Source organism: Chionomys nivalis, chromosome 10, assembly GCF_950005125.1.
Source record: "Chionomys nivalis chromosome 10, mChiNiv1.1, whole genome shotgun sequence".
Taxonomy (NCBI): domain Eukaryota; kingdom Metazoa; phylum Chordata; class Mammalia; order Rodentia; family Cricetidae; genus Chionomys; species Chionomys nivalis.
Window position 1 is genome coordinate 22519330 of NC_080095.1, and position 20807 is coordinate 22540136.

General features: G+C 46.9%; 1 protein-coding gene across 1 annotated transcript; it reads right to left on the reverse strand.

Moving 5' to 3' along the window:
- Positions 1-6976: 6976 nt before the first annotated feature.
- LOC130882242 (protein TCL1B2-like) lies at positions 6977-17075 on the reverse strand. Its single transcript, XM_057782157.1, has 6 exons — positions 16993-17075; positions 16358-16460; positions 14309-14422; positions 9348-9512; positions 7607-7652; positions 6977-7032 (listed from the first exon to the last, which is right to left on the reverse strand). Exons 1-6 carry the CDS (start codon positions 17073-17075, stop codon positions 6977-6979), a joined length of 567 nt encoding a protein of 188 aa, XP_057638140.1.
- Positions 17076-20807: the final 3732 nt, after the last annotated feature.

The following is a 20807-nucleotide window of genomic DNA, read 5'->3' on the forward strand; positions in this document are numbered from 1 at the left end:
GAAGGTCCATCCACATTTTGTATTTGTCCTCTTGCTTGTGGTTAACTTGTTTCCAGTGCTTTTAAATTTTTTTAATTTTTGTTGTTTTTTTTATTTCCTGCTATGCAGAAAATTTTTATTTTTTAATATACTCAATCACAAGTTCCAAATGCTTGCTTTGTGTGGTCCATGTTTAATGATCTTGGAAAGGATTTCTCTGTAATTTGGGTTCATGTTTTCGCAAGTGCTTTGTAATAAATCATTACAATTTAAATTAAGGTTTTCCTTTGTTTAAATCATTAGTCCATCTGTGATTGATTTTCATATGAAAAAATGTAGTATTATATCCATATAGCCAAGTTTTTGTAAATTTCTGGCTAGCCAATTGTTAACCTTTTTTTCCTTTTTTTTTTTTTTTTTTTTTTCTTAAAGCAGGATCTCAATATAGAGTAGCCCTGGCTGACCTGGAAGTCATTATGTAGAAAAGGCGCTGGACCTGAAACTTTAGAGGGAACTGCCTCTTTTGGTCTCTGGACTGCTGGGATTAAAATCTAGCCAGTTGTTACAAATTGTATATTGTTTAATGTAGCCTTTACCAACACCATGAAATTCCACCTCAATTGTATGAGGGAAACAAAATATCACCTCTACCCTTTTAAGGCTTTGGGCCCTCCAGGAGAATTCAGTTGACACAAAATACATTAAGATAGAAGCACACACACCCGCATTTAATATCCGTCACCAGTGAGGCAGGAGCCATCACAAGGAAATGGAGAGTCAAATAAACAGAAGTGAATAGTTAGACTGAGACTCAGAAATGTGATGAGCCAGGTGCCTGAACAGGGATAGTCGATGGTAGAAGACTCAGAAGATGGAGACGTGGATAGATTTCTCTCAGCCTGTGGTCTGCCTTGAGGGTAAAAGGTCCTTCACAGGCTCATGTGTTTGCACACACTCAGCCAGTAGTGTAAGTGTGCAACATTTGTGCACACTCAGCCAGCAGTGTAGTCGTGCAACTGTTAGTGGGTAAAGCCTAGTACACAAAGGGTTTGCTAGAAGGGGGAATGCCTTTGGCTCTCTCTGATCTCCTCTCTCTCTCTCTCTCTCTCTCTCTCTCTCTCTCTCTCTCTCTCTCTCTCTCTCTCTCTCTCTCTCTCTCTCTCCTGTAAGAAGTTATTTCTACCAGGGATTTTGGCCACAGCAGTGAACTAACACACTAACACAGACCTCCAAATTCTTCTTTCTTCTCTCCCACCACTGGCTTTTCTGTGTCTTATTTACTCTAGCAGATGCCTTTCTTCTGTAATACATTCTTAGATTTGTCCCTTTAAGATGGACAGTGTCAGCCCTATCTTCTCCAAGTCCAGGCTTGAATTGACTACTTCTCCACCAACCCGTCTCTGTGTTCCAGTTTGTTTCTGAAGAGGTATTTAGTAGTACAACACCCCCTCCCCAAAGCTGGGTAACACCGTCACTTGGGCAGGACATCCAGGCAGTGGGAGCCTGCTGTGAGGGAAAGCTATTCACTTCATGGATGACCAGAAAGCAAAATGGGGGATGCTCAATCTCAGCTGGCTTTATCCTCCACCTATTTTTTATTCTATCCAGACTCACAGCCCATGGAGAGGATGCCACCTACAGTCAGTGTGGGTCTTGTCCTTCAGTTCTCTTTGGAATTGCACTCAAGACACACGTTGACATGCCTCTGTCGGGGAATATTATTTCCAGGTGTGTGACTTTTGTTTACACTGTATTTGTTTAACCCTGTAAAGCTGTGTTACTGCACCTTCCAAAACACCTGCTGGTCCTAATAAAGAGATGAATGGCCAATAGCAAGGCAGGAGCAAGGAGAGGCAGGGCTAGCAGGCAGAGAATATAAACAGAAAGATAATAAAAGAAGAACAAGAGGAGGCCATCAGGGGCCAGCCATCCAGCTACACAGCAAGCCATGGAGAAAGAAATAAAGTAAGATATGCAGAATTAAGAAAGATAAAAGCCCAGGGGCAAGAGGTAGTCTGGATAATTTGAGTTATGAAAAGCTGGCAAGAAACAAGTCCAGCTACAGCTGGGCATTCATCACTAAAAATAAGTCTCTGTGTGATTTGTTTGGGAGCTGGATGGTGGGCCCCTCAAAAAAGAAAAAAATAAATCATTATTAAATATTTTGGTACCCAATATGGGGCTCAAATATCCATCCAGAGCCTAAGAAAGCTGGAGGAAAATAAAGGACACAGCTCATTTAAGAGGTGCTGATGTTCAGCAGGCAGTGCTAAGTAGAAACTAGAAATGGCAAGCTAAATAAAAACCACTTGTGACAATGCAGGTACAGGCTTCCACAGCTAGAAAGGTTTAATGCAGTTTTCGGTCAGGAACCTCTGACCAGGGCACAAGTTTTCAGCTTGGCTTTCATAACCCTACCCAAGAGTGGGCAGAGCCAGCTGCTAGAGTAAGTGAAGGATCCAGGTGGAACTTAATAGACTAAAGTTCGTGGTCAAAAAAAGGCTAAAAAACGTGCAGTAAGCCGGGCGGTGGTGGTGCACGCCTTTAATCCCAGCACTTGGAAGGCACAGTGAGTTCGAGACCAGCCTGGTCTACAAGAGCTAGTTCCAGGACAGGCTCCAAAACCACAGAGAAACCCTGTCTCAAAAAAAAAAAAAAAGACATGCAGTAAAAGAGGTACAGATGAAAGAAACCTCTAATCAGGATCCAGTGTGTTTTATAATGTCTGTAGGTTTCAGAAAGAAAGAAAATGGGTTTAGTCAGTCATAAAAAAGAAATAAGTAGCCGGGCGGTGGTGGCGCATGCCTTTAATCCCAGCACTCGGGAGGCAGAGACAGGCGGATCTTTATGAGTTCGAGGCCAGCCTGGTCTACAAGAGCTAGTTCCAGGACAGGCTCCGTAGCTACAGAGAAACCCTGTCTCGAAAAACCAAAAAAAAAAAAAAAAGAAAGAAATAAGTAGATTAAAAATAATAAAGTCTTTAAAGAGATAGTAAAAGTAATGTATAAGAAAAAAGCCATATGAAGAAGGGAAACACACAGGGAGTCTGGATCCTGTATAGTGTTATGTTGATTTTGAGTTTTTTTTATTGTTCAAAAATCAAAGGACATCTGCTAAGAGACCTGGAATTGAAAGAGGGACTGTGGAAATTAACTAGCCTAGATACTTTAATGCCTTAACTTAAAAAAAACAAAAAACAAAAAATGTATTTGTCAAATGGAAATCACAAATGCTTTGGAGAAGAAATTTTGCTTTTGTTTCCACAGGAAGCAAGAGCCTGGGGATTCATTCCAGGTTGATTTAAATATGGTTTGATCAGGGGAGACCTCCTGAATCTTGACAGGCGATATCAGCAAAGGTCAATGCTGGTCTTTCCAGGACTTGGCCATTATCTCAATTTTCTCTCTGGGACCCTAAAAATACTTCACCCATATTCAGTAGGAAGTAGTCTAGAGAACATAATGTCCACATTCCCAAGAAAAGGGGTGTGTGGGTGGTCTTTGGTTATTTTGTGGGTCATGGATGTTGGTTATATTTAGGGGAATATAAGAATATAGGCTAAAAAGACAACTATTAATCTCAGATATTTTGCATTGTCATGGATTTGGATATATGGCTATAAATTCAAAGTCAATTTTGTTACACTGTATGTGTTTTTACTCTTGTTTAAAGGACTTTTGTATATTGATACAAATTTAAGGTAATTTTTGTTACAACATATTGTATATATGTTTCTACTTTTTTAAGGTATTGTACCTATGCAGTTCATTTAAAAATACATGGTAAAATTCTAGTTTTTTAAAACTATTATGAGCTATTTAGAATAATCAAGAAACACAGGCCAGTAGTCAAAAATAAAAAATTTGTAGATATATTAGACATGTTTTCTAGATCATATAGAAATAAATTTTAGATATATTGTCTTCAAACTTTTCAAAGATCTACAAAATATGGCATTTAAAATGTTAAGCCGGGCGGTGGTGGCGCACGCCTTTAATCCCAGCACTTGGGAGGCAGAGGCAGGCGGATCTCTGTGAGTTCGAGACCAGCCTGGTCTACAAGAGCTAGTTCCAGGACAGGCTCCAAAACCACAGAGAAACCCTGTCTCGAAAAACCAAAAAAAAAAAAAATAAAAAAAAAAATAAAAATACATGGTAAAATTCTAGTTTTTTAAAACTATTATGAGCTATTTAGAATAATCAAGAAACACAGGCCAGTAGTCAAAAATAAAAAATTTGTAGATATATTAGACATGTTTTCTAGATCATATAGAAATAAATTTTAGATATATTGTCTTCAAACTTTTCAAAGATCTACAAAATATGGCATTTAAAATGTTTATTAACTTAAAGGTTTTCATGACAATGAAACACTTCTGCTCCTGGCAACACCAATTTACTTCAGAGAAGATGTGGGTACTGAAGAAACTCTTTGTGGAGTTTGCTTTCCTTGTGGCAAGGTTAGCCACTGGGCAAAGAAACTGCTCTTGCCTTTGACTGCTGACTATGTGCTGTGTAGACTGGACATGCAGGACCCACAGGAAAGTTACTTTTGCAAACATTGACAAAACAAGGTGGGATGGTCATTCAGGGTTCCTACTTCACAGGAGAAACTGCCAGACATTCTGCAGGACACAGAAGAAAGTGACTGATAAGCTGCCAATATAGGTGGAACAACCTTTCAAATTTTCTGCTTCATTGAAAAGTCTACCAGATACTATGTGCCTGTTGGCTAAAGATGGATGCTCCCACATTACAAAGGAACTCTGGGTGATTGTCCAGGCAGTCAGATGTCTCTGTCAAGCAAAGATATATTTTAGATAGGTCATCTAAACATTTAAGAGGTCTACAGAATATGATATTTAAGATGTTTTAATAACATAGACTTCTTTTTATAACAATGAGATGTCTGCTTCTGGCAGCACCAATCTACTTCAGAGAAGATAATGGGCACTGAAGAAATTTCTTTGTGGCAAAAGTAAGACACTGGGCAAGAAAATGCCCTTATCTTGACTGCTGACAGTGTGCTGTCCTACTTGGACAAGCAGGACACAAAAGAAAGTGACTGCCAAACATTGTCAAGACAAGGAGAGACAGCCATTCAGAATATCCTGCTTCACAGAAAAGTCTGTCGAATATGCTAGGTCTTTAGGACAAAGATAGATGCCCCAATGATGCAGAGGAACTTTGGGTGACTGTCGAGGCAACCAGCTGTTTCTGTCATTTCTCACATTTTTGGAAGTTACTTGCATGTACTTCCTGATTACTCAGGTAATATTTCCTTCTTGGGTCCTTGAGGTAGTTGAAGGCTAGATATAGTCTCCCTTGTTTACAAGACTCAGAAAAGAAATCTGAGGTCAGCCTTGTCTACAGATCAAGCTCTAGAACAGCTAGGGATACACAGAGAAACCCTGTCTTGAAACACACACACACACACACACACACACACACACACACACACACACAAAGATAAGGTCTTACGTAGCCCAGGCTGGCTTTTTTTTTTTTTTTTTTTTTTTTGGTTTTTCGAGACAGGGTTTCTCTGTGGCTTTGGAGCCTGTCCTGGAACTAGCTCTGTAGACCAGGCTGGTCTTGAACTCACAGAGATCCACCTGCCTCTGCCTCCCGAGTGCTGGGATTAAAGGCGTGTGCCACCATCGCCCGGCCCCAGGCTGGCTTTGAACAGCTAGGGATACACAGAGAAACCCTGTCTCGAAACACATACACACACACACATACACACACACAAAGATAAGGTCTTATGTAGCCCAGGCTGGCTTTGAACTCACTACATAGCCAAGGATCACCTTAGATTTCTTTTTTTTTATTATTCTTTTTTAATTAAAATTTCCACCTGCTCCCCGTTTCCCATTTCCCTCCCCCTCCTCCCAAATATTTCACCTTAGATTTCTGATTCTCCGGCCTCCACATCTTGAGTGCTAAGATTCCAGCATGTGCCCACATACCTGGTTTGTCACCCTGATTAGGCAATACTGAGGGATCAACTTAGAGCATCGTGTATGTGAAGTAAGCATGTTGCCAACTGAGCTACAGCCCCAGCCCTATAAGGGCCTTTATAGATTCACACTGTAAAGTTAGAGTGTCCATCTGCTGACAGTTTCTTCTCGTGAAGTGTGTCGGAGGGAGGGCCCTTCTTTCTTATAGATCCGCTGAAGGACATGTTCACAGTACCTGGCCTTTGTCCCCTCCCTGTCTCTCCCTTGACCATCTGGTGCCTTCGTGTGCATTTTCTCCCTCTGCCCTATAGTGCATCAGTGTGCCTCCTGCATAGACGCTGTCCACTCCCTTCCCTGTTACACCACACCTTCTTAGCTTATTCTCAGCGCAGCGTCACCCAGCTTCCACAGAGGATCCCTTTCAAACCTTCCCCCAGGTACCCTTGCTGCTGGACTGGACCAGTGATCACTCCTCCTAGTGTGGAAATGTCTAGAAGAGATCACAAAATGTTCCTGTAATGTTTGGGGGCCAGCTTCCACTTTCTGCACAAGAACCTGGATAAGGGCAGACAAGCCCAGCACGGAATCTAAGTAAAAGTGGTAAAAATTTAATTAGTTAAAAACAAGTGTGGGGTGGGGGTGGGGTGTGGTTAGGGTCAGCATCGCATCTAGGAGCCAAGAACTGAACCTGTGGGAGAGGTACCCCAGATGCCCCCTGTACATAGTCCACCGTGCTTTCAAACTGTTGAGCCCAGAGTCCTCTGCCTAGCACCAGGACAACTTCTAGCCAGTGTTGGCAGCTCAGAGATCTGTAGGGCATGGATTCTCCATCTGTACCTGCTCTAGAGGCATCTCCAGATCAGAGCCACCTGAGGGCATGCTGTCCTGGGAGCCCAGGAAAGGGGTTCAGAGGAGGAGGGGTCTTTAGAAGGGCCATCCGTGAAGTCAGCATCAGAGGCACAAAGGGAGCAAGAAAGCCGCATCTGTACGAAGGCTCAGGACACAGGCAGGCCGGGCTTGCAGAAGCAGTTCCTCTGAAGTTCAGCTCTCATCAGGGCTGGAGGGATAGGTCAGCTGGGGAGCCTCAGACCCGGCACCTAGGGAACAAAGCAGAGGAGTAGGTGCATAAAACCTTCACAGAGAGTACAAGGGACAGGAGTCCGGAGGGCTACCAAGACCTAGAGAAGACCCAGGAGGTCTAGTGAATCCCTGCAGAACTGAATGCTGTACCCAAAGACTGTGCCCCAGCCAGTCCAGCTCCAGCCCTGCCCATGAGCTGAGCTCTCTCTACTCAGCTAGGTAGAGCTGCTACCAAGCTGGAGGAGATGCCCACTGTGGGTCTTCTTGGCCCTACACCACAGAGCACTCTGGTGTGAATCAACTCGAGAGGTTCTAGTCTGATCACTGCTATCCCGGCGCTCTGTGGTCTGAGAACCCGCATTCCCACACCCCGAGCCTGTGTGCTTAGCTGTGAAGTGGAACCCCGGTCACGCGGCATTGTTTCCAGGCTGGGAGGTGACTCCAATTCAGTGAGGTCCTGTGCTTACTGTCAGCTCACAGTGCTTATGTCCAAAGGAGAAGGGTGACAGGTAGCCATACAAGGAACACTCAGGAAGAGTGAGCAGCACTATCTTCCTATATAGAGGGAAAGCCTGCTGGTGCCAGTCTTACCGACATAGCCGTCCAGCTTTAGGACCAGTTGCTCTAGGGAGTCAATCTGCAAGAGAGGGAACTGCCGTCAGGATCAATCCTAGGTGACACACATCTAGCCAGCTCTAAGACACCTATTCAGACTTGAGGTAGCAGAAAGGGGCAAAGGGATCTGGTCTGTGAATTCTGTAGCCAGAGGGAAGTATTACTTCCATACATGCCCCACTGGGCAGAGAACCCAATGTGTGCTTGGAAGCATTCTCTCCCTCCCTCTGTCCTATCCTCCATAGGATTAATAACTTCCTCCTGCGTAGGGAGGTAAATAACAAAAACATCTTCAAGAACTCCCTGAAACTGACCAGGGGAAGTGGAGCCAAGCAGCAAAGACACTCAAACAAGAGAAGCCACTCAGGAAAGTAGAAACCAGCCAAGCTGTCAGGAAGATTTAAACCGCCTAAGGCACCTGGAATGGATGCTCTCCAACCTGTTGAGCTGCCTGCAGGCTGTGCAGTGTGTACTCCGGGGTCCCAACTTTTTTTTTTTTGTTTTGTTTTGTTTTTTTGAGACAGGGTTTCTCTGTGGCTTTGGAGCCTGTCCTGGAACTAGCTCCTTAGACCAGGCTGGTCTCGAACTCACAGAGATCCGCCTGCCTCTGCCTCCCGAGTGCTGGGATTAAAGGCGTGCGCCACCATCGCCCGGCTGGGGGTCCCAACTTTTGTGAGCGACCGGTCTGTCACCCATGCTGGAGTGGACCTTGGTGATGCAGCTGTCTTTGAGTCATTTCTGCCCCAGTGTTCCCTCACCTATATTCCTGTAAGGAACCCCAGTAAGACTCATTGATTCACCAAGATGAACTTTTTGGTCCATTGAGGGTTCCCTATCTAGGGTTAATAGACTAGTCCCAGGAAAAGGTTTGTCACACAACAACCCCCCCCCCAAATCCTCCACTAAAAATGAACCCTGTTAGAGCCCTTGAAGGAAGATTTGAATGAGAGGTTAGAATCTCCCTGGGGAGAGCTGTCCCTGCCCCCCCCCCCATCAGCTGCAGCACTCAGGAGAGTGGCCCCTATACCACACCTGGGCAACAGAGCAGAGCTGGCTGTGAAGGTGTAGGTGTGAGAGAGCTGACCCTGAGGACCCAAAAGCAGGAGAGCTGGCCTGCCCTTTGCTCATCCCTGCAAGGGGGTGAACTCACCAGGACAATGCAGGAGCGCTCCCCCTAGTGGTGAGGACAAAGGAAACTGGCAAGCTGATGAAGCCTGCAACTACCCAGGCTCGGAACAAGGGGTCTGTGTTGGCTCACCCCAACATCCACCCCATCTGTGATCTGCTGGAGCACATAAAGGGTCCTGCAGACCCAAAGCTGCAGGATTTCCACAACATATGGTTTAATAGCAGGGTAACTCAGTGAGGGCTCAACATGGATGGTGTAGCAGAAAGCAGACCAATGACTCTGCAGTGAACACTCACAAGGAAAGATATGTGGACGAAAGATATGTGTGTCACACTGCAGCTTCCAGGAGGAGATTGATTTTTCCTCCCCCTTTCTCTTTTTTCTCTTAAATTTTATTTTGAGGGGAAGGTTGCAAGGGCTGAGGATGGATACAAAGGAATGGGGAATGAATGGGATGGAGATTCATGACGTAAAAGACAAAGAATAAATGAAGGAGAGAAAAATAAAGAAACCTCCCTGGGGGTGAGACAGGATGACCCCCACACACGCACCTACCACAGCTTTCACCATGAGGTATAAAGCACTTACCTGGAAGTGCTGCTCTAATTTCCAGACATTGTTATCTGACCCCCGGTAAAACATCAAAGATTCTTTCCGCCACATCATAGGAAGACCGGTCAAATTCAAGGGGATCGGGGGGAAACCCATGATGGAGTTTATCTGCCATAAGACGATGATCGTAGAGGTGCCAAGCTGAAGGGATAGAGAGGAGAGGGACATTAGGGGCAGATTCCGTCAGCCATGGCTGGGTTCTGGCCAAGTGTTTTGTGTGCAAAGGGCAAGATCAGAGGTATATTGTTCCAACAACCCTAACCACAGCCTTGTCTCCTGTGGGAACTGTAGCCCCGAGTTGATATTCCTGCCCCCATTTGAGGTGCTTATCTGCAAGGAAATCATAATAAATTCCCTCTGCTCCTGGAGCGAGGAAGGAAGGAATTTTGAGTGCATGGTGACCGTTCCTTGATCCCTGCCAGGGTCAGGTTACAATCCCTTCGCAGCCCCCTCCTCATTTGGTGCCATGGTATAAAGCCAGCCCCAACAGGACAATAAAGGAAGCTGTTCCACCTCAACCTCGTGCTCTGTGTATTCATTCAACCTGGACACCCTCCGCCGAGACTCTTGGTTCCAGCCCGCGCTGGCGCGGCAGACTCCAACAGTCAGGTCTTCCCCAGGACCTGGGATGTCTGGTGCTCTTCTGCCCTCTCTGAAGTAGTTCTCCCTCCACTCATCCCCACTCATCCCAACTGTGTCCCCAACACGGTAGCCACAGTCTCCAGCCACATAGCACCTTTCACTGGTACTGGATTTGGGGCTCCAGCTCAGCCATTTCCAGAGTTTTAAAAATTCTCCTTTGAAAAAAATAAGACATATTGGGAGAAGAGTCCAAAAATAAGAATATAGAAATGTAGATTCCAGAAATAAGAATGTCGAAATAAAGAAATATAAAGTTGTAAGCCGAGGAGAAGGAGAACAGACCGTCAGCAGCTTTCTCAGCAGCTTCAGGATTAACAATAACAGTGGGTTACTTTGCTTTACAACCCATAGCTCTGTCTGTAAGACTGAAGTGACCTCTGAAAACTGAGAGTCAGCTTTTAGATAACCCCCGGCCCCTCATGACTGATGTGAGCCGAGTTAACTTCTAAGTGATGAGATGTACCTGTCTTGTTGGTTGTGCATTTTCCCATACCCTTCCCTGCTACGCAAAACTGGAAGTAGTAGGGGTTGTGGAGAGCTTTGGCAAACACCGTCAGAACGTATCAAAAGACGACAATGGGCTAAATACAAACACTGTTTTTTAAAAAAAATTATTAATGGAAATTGTCAAAAGGGCAATTTGTATCACAGTTTTACCTTGAGATTGTAAAAAGTCTTTTGTTCATGCCCAATGCTTGCTTCTTGCCATTAAAAGGGGCATTCTAATGCAGTCCAGGGACACAGCCTTACAAGTCCATCTCTGGCTGTGGGCTCAGCTAGCTGATAAGCTTTCTGTGCCCCATGGAGATTTATTTTTTTAATTTTTTTTTCCTGGAATAGAGTTTGTTTCTGGTGTAATAGACTTTGGTGGTCTGCCCCCTATCTTTGCGTGACACCCCACCACCACCACCTCGCCCCAACACTGGGGAGCTGACTCCATAGGTTAAGTATGAATTACCGACACCCATGTTAAAAGCCATGGTCACACATGTGCCACCAGTGCTGTGGAAAACTGAGACAGGGGGATCACTGGGGTTTCCTGGCTGCCCGTCTAGCTCCAGATTTGGTGAAAGATGCTGACCCAGGGGAATAAGGTGGAGCCTGGTAGAGTTGCTCATCTGGGCATTCAATTCTCTCTCTCTCTCTCTCTCTCTCTCTCTCTCTCTCTCTCCCCAGGGCCCGGGGCAATGACTTTACCAAAAGAAATGCAATGTAATCTTGATGGTGAACTTCATGTGCCTTTAATGTAAAACATAAACCTGAGTCAACACAGAAAGCTACAAAGTGAAAAAAAAACACTATAGCCAGACATGGTGGTGCACACCTTTAATCCCAGCATTCAGGAGAGAGAGGCAAGCGGATCTCTGAGTTGGAGGCCAGCCTGGAACACATAGTGAGTTCCAAGACAGCCAAGACTGTCACACAGAGAAACCCTGTCTCGAAAAAACAAACAAACACAAAAAGAAAGAAGTTGCTATAAACCATAACCAAATGGCAGACATGACCACAGAGCAGAAAGCTTGCCAGATTCCCTCCCAGTGTCCTCCTGTCTCCCTGAGAAATGCCTGCATTCTTTTTCACTTGTCATAGGGTGGCAGATCACTTCCTTCCTTGTCACCCTGACAAAGTCTTACAAAACCCTCTGTCTGTATTCTGACTTTAGGGTGAGAGGGAAGGGAGCTAGCAACCAAGGGCCTATGCTGACTTGCCTGCTTCTGTAGTAAATAAAGTTTTATTTGAAACTACCATTGTCTCTGGATGCTCTGCACTAAGGTGGCACAGGGAGTGTTCCCAAGTCCTCAGAGCCTGCAAAATGAAACACCTCCCTCTGAGGCCTCTGAAAGGATCTGCCGATCCTTGCTGAGATCACGAGAGAAAGTCCTGTCCCAACCTGCCACTGTATGTGGGAACTCACACACACTCACACACACTCACATACACACTCATGCATACACACTCCCACACTCACTCCCACACTCATGCACACTCACGTGCACACATTCTCACTCACACACTCACATGAGAGTGAGTGAGAGCGCGTGAGAGTGGAATATCTATGAGGTGTGTGTGTGGTGTGTGTGGGGTGCGTATATGTGCCAGCCTGAAAAGGCTAAAGGAGGACTCAGGTGTCTGCTCCCTCCCTTATGCCTCTGAAGGAGGGTCTCTGACCACGTCCCCGCAGCCAACAAGGCCCCATGTGGCTTTTTATGTGGATGCTTGGATCCTAACTCGGGCTCATAGGTTTTGGGTTTGTTTGTTTTTTTAAGATTTATTTCTTTGCTTATTTATTGGTGTACTTATTTTAGACAGGATCTCTGTGTAGATAGTTTGGAACTGGCTACCTGGGTCAATCTGGCCTTGAACTTAGAAATGTGTCTGCTTCTGCACTGTGTGTGTGTGTGTGTAATGTAACAATGCAACCTATATCTTCATACCCTAATAGAGAGAGAGACGGGGGGGGGGGCAGGAGGGAGGGAGGAAGAACTAGGAGGGAATAAAGAAAGAAAGGAAGGAGACAGAGAAGTACAATGCTGGGCCTAGTGTTGTAACCAAACCATTCAGGAAGCCGAGGCAGGAGGCTCACGAGTTCCCATCCCACCTGAACTACAAAGTGAATTCAAGCGCCACTCTAGGGGACCCTTCCTGTGGATGTGCTGCTTAGCAACAGCTTTCCCTGGGGACCTCAGCGTCATTTTTTCACTGCAGCCCTCAGATTCCCCTCCCTTTTAAACTCAGTTATTCAAGGAGCTCTTGTGGTTGCTGCACCTGCCCATCTAGGCACACTTGGAACCAATAGCTACAGTAACCCAAATCCGCTGGGTTCATTGGATTCAATTGACTACATCTACATTGTAACAGAATTCTTTCCTGGGTCTTTTTTTTTTCTAACTGTTACCATACTTTACTTGGTATAGGTTTAAAGAAAAATATTTATTACTTATAGTTTTTTTTTTTATGGTGCTACAGGTGAATTCCCCCTTTGGAAGGTTTCAAACCTGGGACAAACTGAGGTCTATTAGCATATCAAAGTCAGCACCAGATGAAGGGAAAAAGGGGAATGAAGAAGGGCAGCTGACTACTCCTAGGTGTGGAGAAGGTGGTTTATTGTTGAAAACAGGGAGGGCGGTGGCGGCGCACGCCTTTAATCCCAGCACTCGGGAGGTAGAGGCAGGAGGATCTCTGTGAGTTCGAGACCAGCCTCGTCTACAAGAGCTAGTTCCAGGACAGGCTCCAAAACCACAGAGAAACCCTGTCTCGAAAAACCAAAAAAAAAAAAAAAAAAAAAAAAAAAAAAGGTATGAAAACAGGGAGAGCAAAGCCAGAGGCAGGGACATCTGGGAGAGTCCAGACTGAACTTGACTGGGAGCCTGGCCACTTGAGGAGAGGACAGAGAGGAGGGGACAGGAGAGAGGAGATGCCTACCAAGTTGGGTGGCCTGGGCCAAGAGACTGGCATAGCCAAAATGGCTGAGTTATATAGGGGCAGGAGGAGGCGCAGGTCCTGGGCTGAAGAGTTCAGTGTTGAGGTGGAGGGGAGGGTAAATAGACCAAACCCCACAACAGCAGGGACTGAGAGATGCTGGGAGAACCTAGAGGCCAGCGTCCACTTTGTCATGTTAATGGGCACCTCAGCCATTTGTCCCAGCTGTAAGACATAACACCCCTTATCCCGGTACCCAGGAGAGTGCCCATAGTCTCTGCCACACTGAGACAAGGGCTTTGCCCTCAAGCCACATCCCTGGTCTTTGGGGATCGGCGTTGATACCTAGAGATGCTTTTGCTGAACCACAGAGTATTTTAGCCTCTCAGGTTCAGTCTTCAGTGTGATTCTCAAAAGGCACCAGAGTTGCCAGCTTCCCTGGGCATTCAAGCTTGAGAGCACAGCAGCAGATGTGTGGCGTTTGCAGAGCAATCAGAAACCAGCGACTTACATTCACATCTGCTCCTTCCGAGTTGTTGGACTTCTACTGGACCTGCCCTTTTTCTGACCTGGAGAACTCCTACTCATCCCACAAAGCCCAGCCTTAACTATCCTATCTGTAAGCTTTCTCAAAATGCTCCCACTAACTAGGGCCTTTACTGGTAAGTCAGGCCTCAGCACAAGCCCCCCCCCCTTCATCTGTGGATAAGCTTGCATCAGTGAGGCCTCCAAGCAAGGGCTCCTGGGCCTGGTGCACTGGTGAAGACCTGGTTCTGTTCGGAGATTAGTATCAGCTCTTTTCTGATGATAATAACATCGCCCCAACACAAACACTAGCTACCCACAAGGTCAGGGTACAGAGCCCCAAAACTCACCCTGAGTAAAGTTGGTTGTAATGGAAACAGACCAGGAGTGAAGAACAGGCTTGAGACCATCCAGACTCTCCGGTTCTCATCCACATAGAAACCAGGTCTTTCACGGTTCAGAAACTGTGGGGGCGGGCCACATACAAGAGGAGGAGCAGCCATTGTGAGGAGCTCAGCAAGCTGACTGCTTCCTTAAAATGCAGTCCTGCAGGCGCAGGGTGGAAAAGTCACCACAGGTTGCAGCTGGGGTGGGAAGAGTAAGGCATGAGAAACGCAGTTCTTCTGCAGCTGGGCCAGGAGCTCTACTCTCTGGAAACAACTGTCAGGCTTCAATAGGTGCCCTGTGTCCTCAGGCTTGGCCTCTTCAGGACTCTCTCCATGTCCCCTGCCCAGACTCCAAGGAATTATTCGGATCACCATCTCCCCAGCAGGTTTCCATCAGGAACTAGCTGAGCCCCCTGGATCTAGACCAGTGGCTCTCCTCCACCTTCCTAATGCTGTGACCCTTTGATATAGTTCCTCGTGTTGTGGTAAATCCCCCCCCCAGCCATAAAATCCTTTTCGTTGCTAATTCATAACTGCAATTTTGCTAGCGTTGTGAACTGTAACTACTTTGGGAGACAGAGGTTTGCAAGAGGATCGCAACACACAGGCTGGGAACCGGTATCCTAGGGGTTAACAGGGTAAGACACACCTGGGCTAAACTTGTAGAAAACGAACCCACGCCCCTCAGATGTTTGGGATCCAGATCATATAAAAAGTAACCAAGTCTGGCTAGGAAGCAGGGGCTTCTGGCTCACCTCACCCATGGCCCATCTCCTTAGTCCATCTCCTCAGCTTCTCTGAGGCCATAGCAGGCTGTGAAAGCAGTCTCAGGATGGCAGCACCCTGTGCTTTTTGAAGACCACAAGCCAGATTCTTTTCATCACCCACCCTGGAACATGCAGAACACCTGTGACATATCAGTCATTTCCCTCTCTCCTCCCCCTGTCCCTCTCATCTTCCCGTCCTTTCTCTTTCTCTCAGAAGTGTTTCATGTAGCTCGAGTTTTCCTCAAACCCACTTTGTAGCTGAGGATGACCCTGAGTTCCTGATCCTCCTGCCTCAACTTCTCTGATGTTGGGTGACATCAGCATGCTCAGTACTATGTGGGGCTAGAGCTTACAGCTCTAGGCCAGTGTTCTGCCAACTGATCTCCCCCTAGCCCCACGTCAGCCATTTCCTGGCTAGTTTTATGTCAATTCGATACAGGCTAGCTAGAGTCATCTGAAAGGAGGGAGCCTCCGTTAAGAAAAAGACTAAGATGGCGCTGTCGGGCATTTTCTTAATTAGCGATTGATGGAGAGGACTCAGCCTATTGTACGTGGAACCAGTTCCCCTCCATGGCCTCCGTACCAGCTCTTGCCTCCAGGTTCTGGCCCTGTTTGAGTTCCTGTCCTGTCTTTCTTCAGTGACGGACAGTGATGTGGAAGTGTAAGCAAAATGAACCCTCTTCCAACTGGCTTTTGGTCATGGTGTTTCATCATGGCAGTAGTAACCCTAACACACTTGGCACTGCATCTTTAGACGAGAGATGAAGACCCCGTTTCACAGATGAAGAAACCGAAGCATGAATGGTGTGGCATGACTGAGGTGCGGGGCAGTGGGAACCCGTCACTTACCTCTGCTTGGCTCTGGCACTTTGCTGCCAATCTTAACTGAGTCCCGAGAGTTGCTGGGGGCCTGAGAGGAAGGGTGTGCACAGAAATCGGGTCTTTTGTCCTCTAACTAGTCTTTCCACACCATAGCTGACAGGTGGCAATATATCCCGGCCAACTTGCTACCCGGCATGGGAAAATTTTGAGATGTAAATCTCTCTGTGGTACTTGCTTCTCTTAACCCAGGGTTGAGCTCTTCCCAGCAATGCTCTCCTCTCCTCTCCCAGCAGGGGGAGCCCTTCCCAAGACCCAGGTACTGAGTACAGGTGTATCAGTCGGTGTGGGGTGATTCCAGACCACAGACAGGGGGCGCTGTGTTGGCCTTGGGAGACTGGGGGAAAACGCTGTGCTGCCCCCACACCTCGCTCAGCCACTCCAGCTTACAACGCCAGAACGTAAGGCAGACATGAGGTAGAGAGCCTAAAGCAGCAAAGCCTGGTTGGACTTTGGGGCTGAGGAAGCAGCTGCAAATGAGGATGCAGAGAGGAAACTCACGGAGTTTAGAGACCACGAAATGATGCAGTGCGCCTGTAGCAAAGGCTAAGACGCGTTGCGCTCGTGCTCAGGGTAAGGAAATGCTAATTCCAGCCGAAGGAGGGGCAAGGTCAGCTTGTGCTGCAGGAGCAGACACACTGACCAGGGTAGTTAGGCTAGTTAACTAGATGCCCAGGGGGAAAGGACTAGCTGAAGACAGCATGGAGCACTCCACAGATGAGACCCTCCCATCCATGGACTTATTTCAGGAAATTAGCCCAAGAGAGCAGGAAGATGGAAGAAAACTCAGCCTGTCTGCAAAACCCAGAAGAGGACTTGGGCACTTTTTGCCTTTTCTGGGGCTTCGTTTTCAGGATTTTATTGTCTCTAGCTGGGTTTAATGAGAATATGCCCCATAGGCTAAGATATTTCACGCTCAGTCCCAAGGAGGTGGAACTATTTGGGAAGGCATAGGGGGTGGACGCAGTCACTGGGGACAGGAATTGAGAGTGGAGACCTCACATTTCCGGTTCTGTCTTTAGTTCTTGCTTGCTGTTGAAGAGGTGAGTTCTCAGCCTCTTGATCTTGCAGCCACACTTCCCCATCGTGATGGACACATCCCTCGGAAGCCATAAACCCAAACAAACTCTTCCTTTTGTTATTTGCCTTAGTCACGGTGTTTTATCAGAGCAACAGAAAGATGACTAATACATCTGGATATCCAGGCAGCTTAGTGCTGTTACTATGCCACTGTACAGTGTTGTCGTTTCCATGGTAAATCTGGAAGCGTGCACACCCATATCTGCCTCTACTTTGTTTCTGTTCCAGGCGAGCATTGTGCCTACTTTTGAGCTGACACTTCAGTCTGTAACAACTATAGCTTTAAAACAGGTCTTAAACAACTTAGCGTTACCCTCCTCCCCAAGGTTTGCTGTTCTTCTAGATCGCCTATTGTCGTGGCCAGATTTACCTGTCAACTTAGAGAGAGTTCACATTTAAGTCAGTGAATTCTGAATAAAGCAGATTGGCTTCCTTAATGGGGGTGGGCTTCATATGATCAGAACAGAAAGGTGGTCCTCAGGCTGGGGAGATGACTCAGCCAGGAACGGTGCTTGCCACTCATCATGAAGACTCAGGTTAGATTCCTGGGCCCCACATAATAGAAAGAGAAGACCAGCTCCCACAGGTTGTCCTCTGATCTCCACAGGTACACCATGATACACACACACACCAGGATGGATGTGACAAAGCCCAGCCCACTGTGGGTGGTGCCACCCCTGGGCTAGTGGTCCTGGGTATAAGAAAGCAGGCTGAGCAAGCCATGAGAAGCAAGCCAGGAAGCAGTGTTCCTCCTTGTCCTCTGCTTCAGTTCCTGCTTCCAGGTTCCTGCCTAGATCTCCACCCTGGCTTCCTTCAGTGATGGAGTGTGTCCTGTAAGCCAATAGACCCTTTCCTTCCCCCAAGTGGCTTTTGGTAGGTCTTTTTGTGACAGCAATGCAAAGGAAAGGAGGGGACTCCCAGGGCTTGAAAGAGCCTTCACCGTGGACCCTCGCTTTCAGCCATCTTGAGTCTGGAACACCCACTGCAGGTCTGGATTTGATCTACCATCGTGTGTGCCAACTCCTTATCCCAAATCCATCTGCAGTCCCAGACGACACATCCGCTCTGCTACTCTGGAGAAGGCTGACTGATCGAGGTGGTCTCTTTGACTTGCATTTCCAAGTTAGAGTTGTCATGTTAACCACCCTATCCGCAGCCCCAAAGTCTGTTGAGATTCTGATTTGCATAATCAGAATCTCTGGGTCTATGTGAAAAGAATTAAGAAGTCCGCCATGTCGGAACTAACTCGCATGTCCCTGGGTTTTAGGTCGTCTTTAATTTTATTCTGGGGTTTTGTGCTGTTTATTTTTAGGTTTCTAGAGTCATGCCGCTCTATACGTTGCTTTTTAAAATTCTGTGTTGTGTGTTACATCTAAAAAGATCGATGTGGTCTAAATGAGAATGGCCCCCTAGGCTCGTATATTTGGAAGTTTGGTCCTCCGTTGCTGAAACTGTTTGGGGAGGGTTAGGAAGTGTGGCCTTGTTGGAGGAGGCGTGTCACTCAGGGCAGGATTTGGGGTTTCAAATGTCCCCACCACTCTCAGCTAGCTCTCTCTGCTTCAAGACATAAGCTCTCAGCTACTGCTCTGGCTCTGGGCCTGCCTGTCTGCCACGCTCCCCTCCATGGTGTCATAGACTAACCCTCATGAACCATGAGTCCCAACCATGAGTCCCAAATTAAGTGCCTTCTTTCCCAAGTTGCTGTGGTCATGATGTTTTAACACAGCAATAGAAAAGCAACTAAGATAATAGACACAGAAATATTTGTCCCTGGTCCTGTTTCCAGAGAACTGGGTTGACTCACTTTAACCATTGTGTCTGGTTGTTTGGGGACAGATGCTCTGTATCTTCAGTGATTCCTAGTGCTCTCTCTCTCTCTCTCTCTCTCTCTCTCTCTCTCTCTCTTCTTATACATTTGCATCAGCTACTACAACCACAGGGGTGTAGCGGAGCCAGGCAAGGTGCTTCATTGAAAGTTGGGTCTATTTCAGAAGGAAATATTTTTTTATGCAGAAAGGATATTAAAATTAGAATTTTCCCTTTGAAATGTAAGAGATAAAACAGCTAATAATGTAAACACAGACAAAAGAGTCTCCCTGTGGCCTGGCCTACAGCCCTTGCCTGCCTGCCCGTGGGACACCACTTCCCCACGCCTCCCAATGGCCCTCATCCTAATGCCCATGTGAGCCCTCCTTTTCTTCACCCTCTGCCCCCAACACGCTGAGCCCTCTTCTGGCCCCTGGTTTGGACTTCAGCCAAATAGGTGCTGCCCGGTCTTAGTCTTGCAGTTTAGAGTAGTAGGTACAGACTGCAGGCCCGGGATCAGCCTGGCCTCCCCAGTCACACTTCCTCCTGGTGAGACCCGGGAGCCAGCCAAGATCTACCCACTGACACTGCGCCCAGGATAAGCCCTCCTGCTCCAGGGTAAGATGGTCTACAACCAAATCCAGGGGACCACGCTTTCTTCATCAGCAGAGGGCCTATCCTGCCCTTGTGGATGGTGACCTCTGCATCATCAGACTAGAACCTTGACTTCCTCCTTGCTCTGGTGAGAGGGGACTACGGTGGACAGAGCTGGACTCATTTTGTGTGGCCCCAGCCATTCCTTCTTCCCCAGGCTTGACAAGACAGAGAGGGGACCTCTAGAACAGTCTTGGTGTTTCCCATTTTCCAATGAGTTAGAAAATCCAGGCTTCAGTGTCCTGCCTCAGAGAGGTGCCCTTGCCTCCTCTCCCATAGTTAACTCTCCGTATCCTCTCATTCAGGGTTCCATTAAAGCACTGGTTTCCTCCCTAGCTGTGCTACCCTGAGCATACCCAAACTTGACTGACCTACAAAGCTAAGCAGGCCTGGACCCGCTTAGTATTTCCTTGGGGAGCCTCCCAGTGGTGGGTGGGTTTCTATTGCCTGGACAGCATCTCAGGCTGTGTGTACTTGCACCGGACTGGTTTCCAGAAGGTAGTGATCCTATCACCCAAGTACTTAAGAGCTGTAGGTTTGCTGTCTATCGCAAAGCCTGAGTCCAGGCCTTAGCTCGGGCATTTGCTCCATGACCTTGATCTTATAACTTGACTTTCTAAGCTTCCTGCTTCTCACTTGTAACACAGCCATGTTGCCTGCCTTAGTTGGTTGATGTATAGATGTGCAGCAACATTTGAGAGCTGTGTCTGCAGAGGACAGCTACTCCTACAGTGACATTTTGTGGGGCTTGATACGGAGTCTCTCTCTATAGTCCTGGCTGTCCTGGAACTCATTCTGTAGACCAGGCTGGCCTCAAACTCACAGAGATCCACCTTCCTCTGCCTCCCAAGTGCTGGGATTTAAAAGTGCATGCCACTCCATAGCTCAAGTGACAATTTATTTAATGAGGGTAGGGGAGACAAAGATTATCTCTGTGTTCTTAAAAGCAAACCAGCCTCAGAAGCACTGAAAGAACCCTGTAAGCACTGGTTGGAATGAGATTGCCTTCAATTAAAATGTTTTCTAGTTCTAATCCATCCCAGCCAAGTTCACCATGAGCCCATAGGTGTGCTAGAAAGAGAATTCACTCAGAGACTCCCTTCTTGCCAAGACCTCGTAAAACAATGAGCTCAGACATTAGAAGTGTTCACAGCCAATGCCAAGACCCTGGGTATTAGCTAACTCTGTGGAAGGAGAGGTCAGAGAGTGCCGAAGAGACAAAGGATCCCTTAACACAGATGCTCCCCATGTCTCTGTAATTGTCCTATCTTCCTTTA

Excerpts from the sequence above, each read along its gene's own strand:
- LOC130882242 (XM_057782157.1), bottom strand. The coding sequence starts at position 17,075 with ATGGGGAAGTGTGGCTGCAAGATCAAGAGGCTGAGAACTCACCTCTTC. Across the intron at positions 16,461-16,992 it reads CTAAAGACAGAACCGGAAAT|CTGCTTCCTCAGCCCCAAAG; the intron begins GTGAGGTCTCCA and ends CCTCATTTGCAG. Across the intron at positions 7,033-7,606 it reads AAAGCTGGACGGCTATGTCG|GTGCCGGGTCTGAGGCTCCC; the intron begins GTAAGACTGGCA and ends TTTGTTCCCTAG.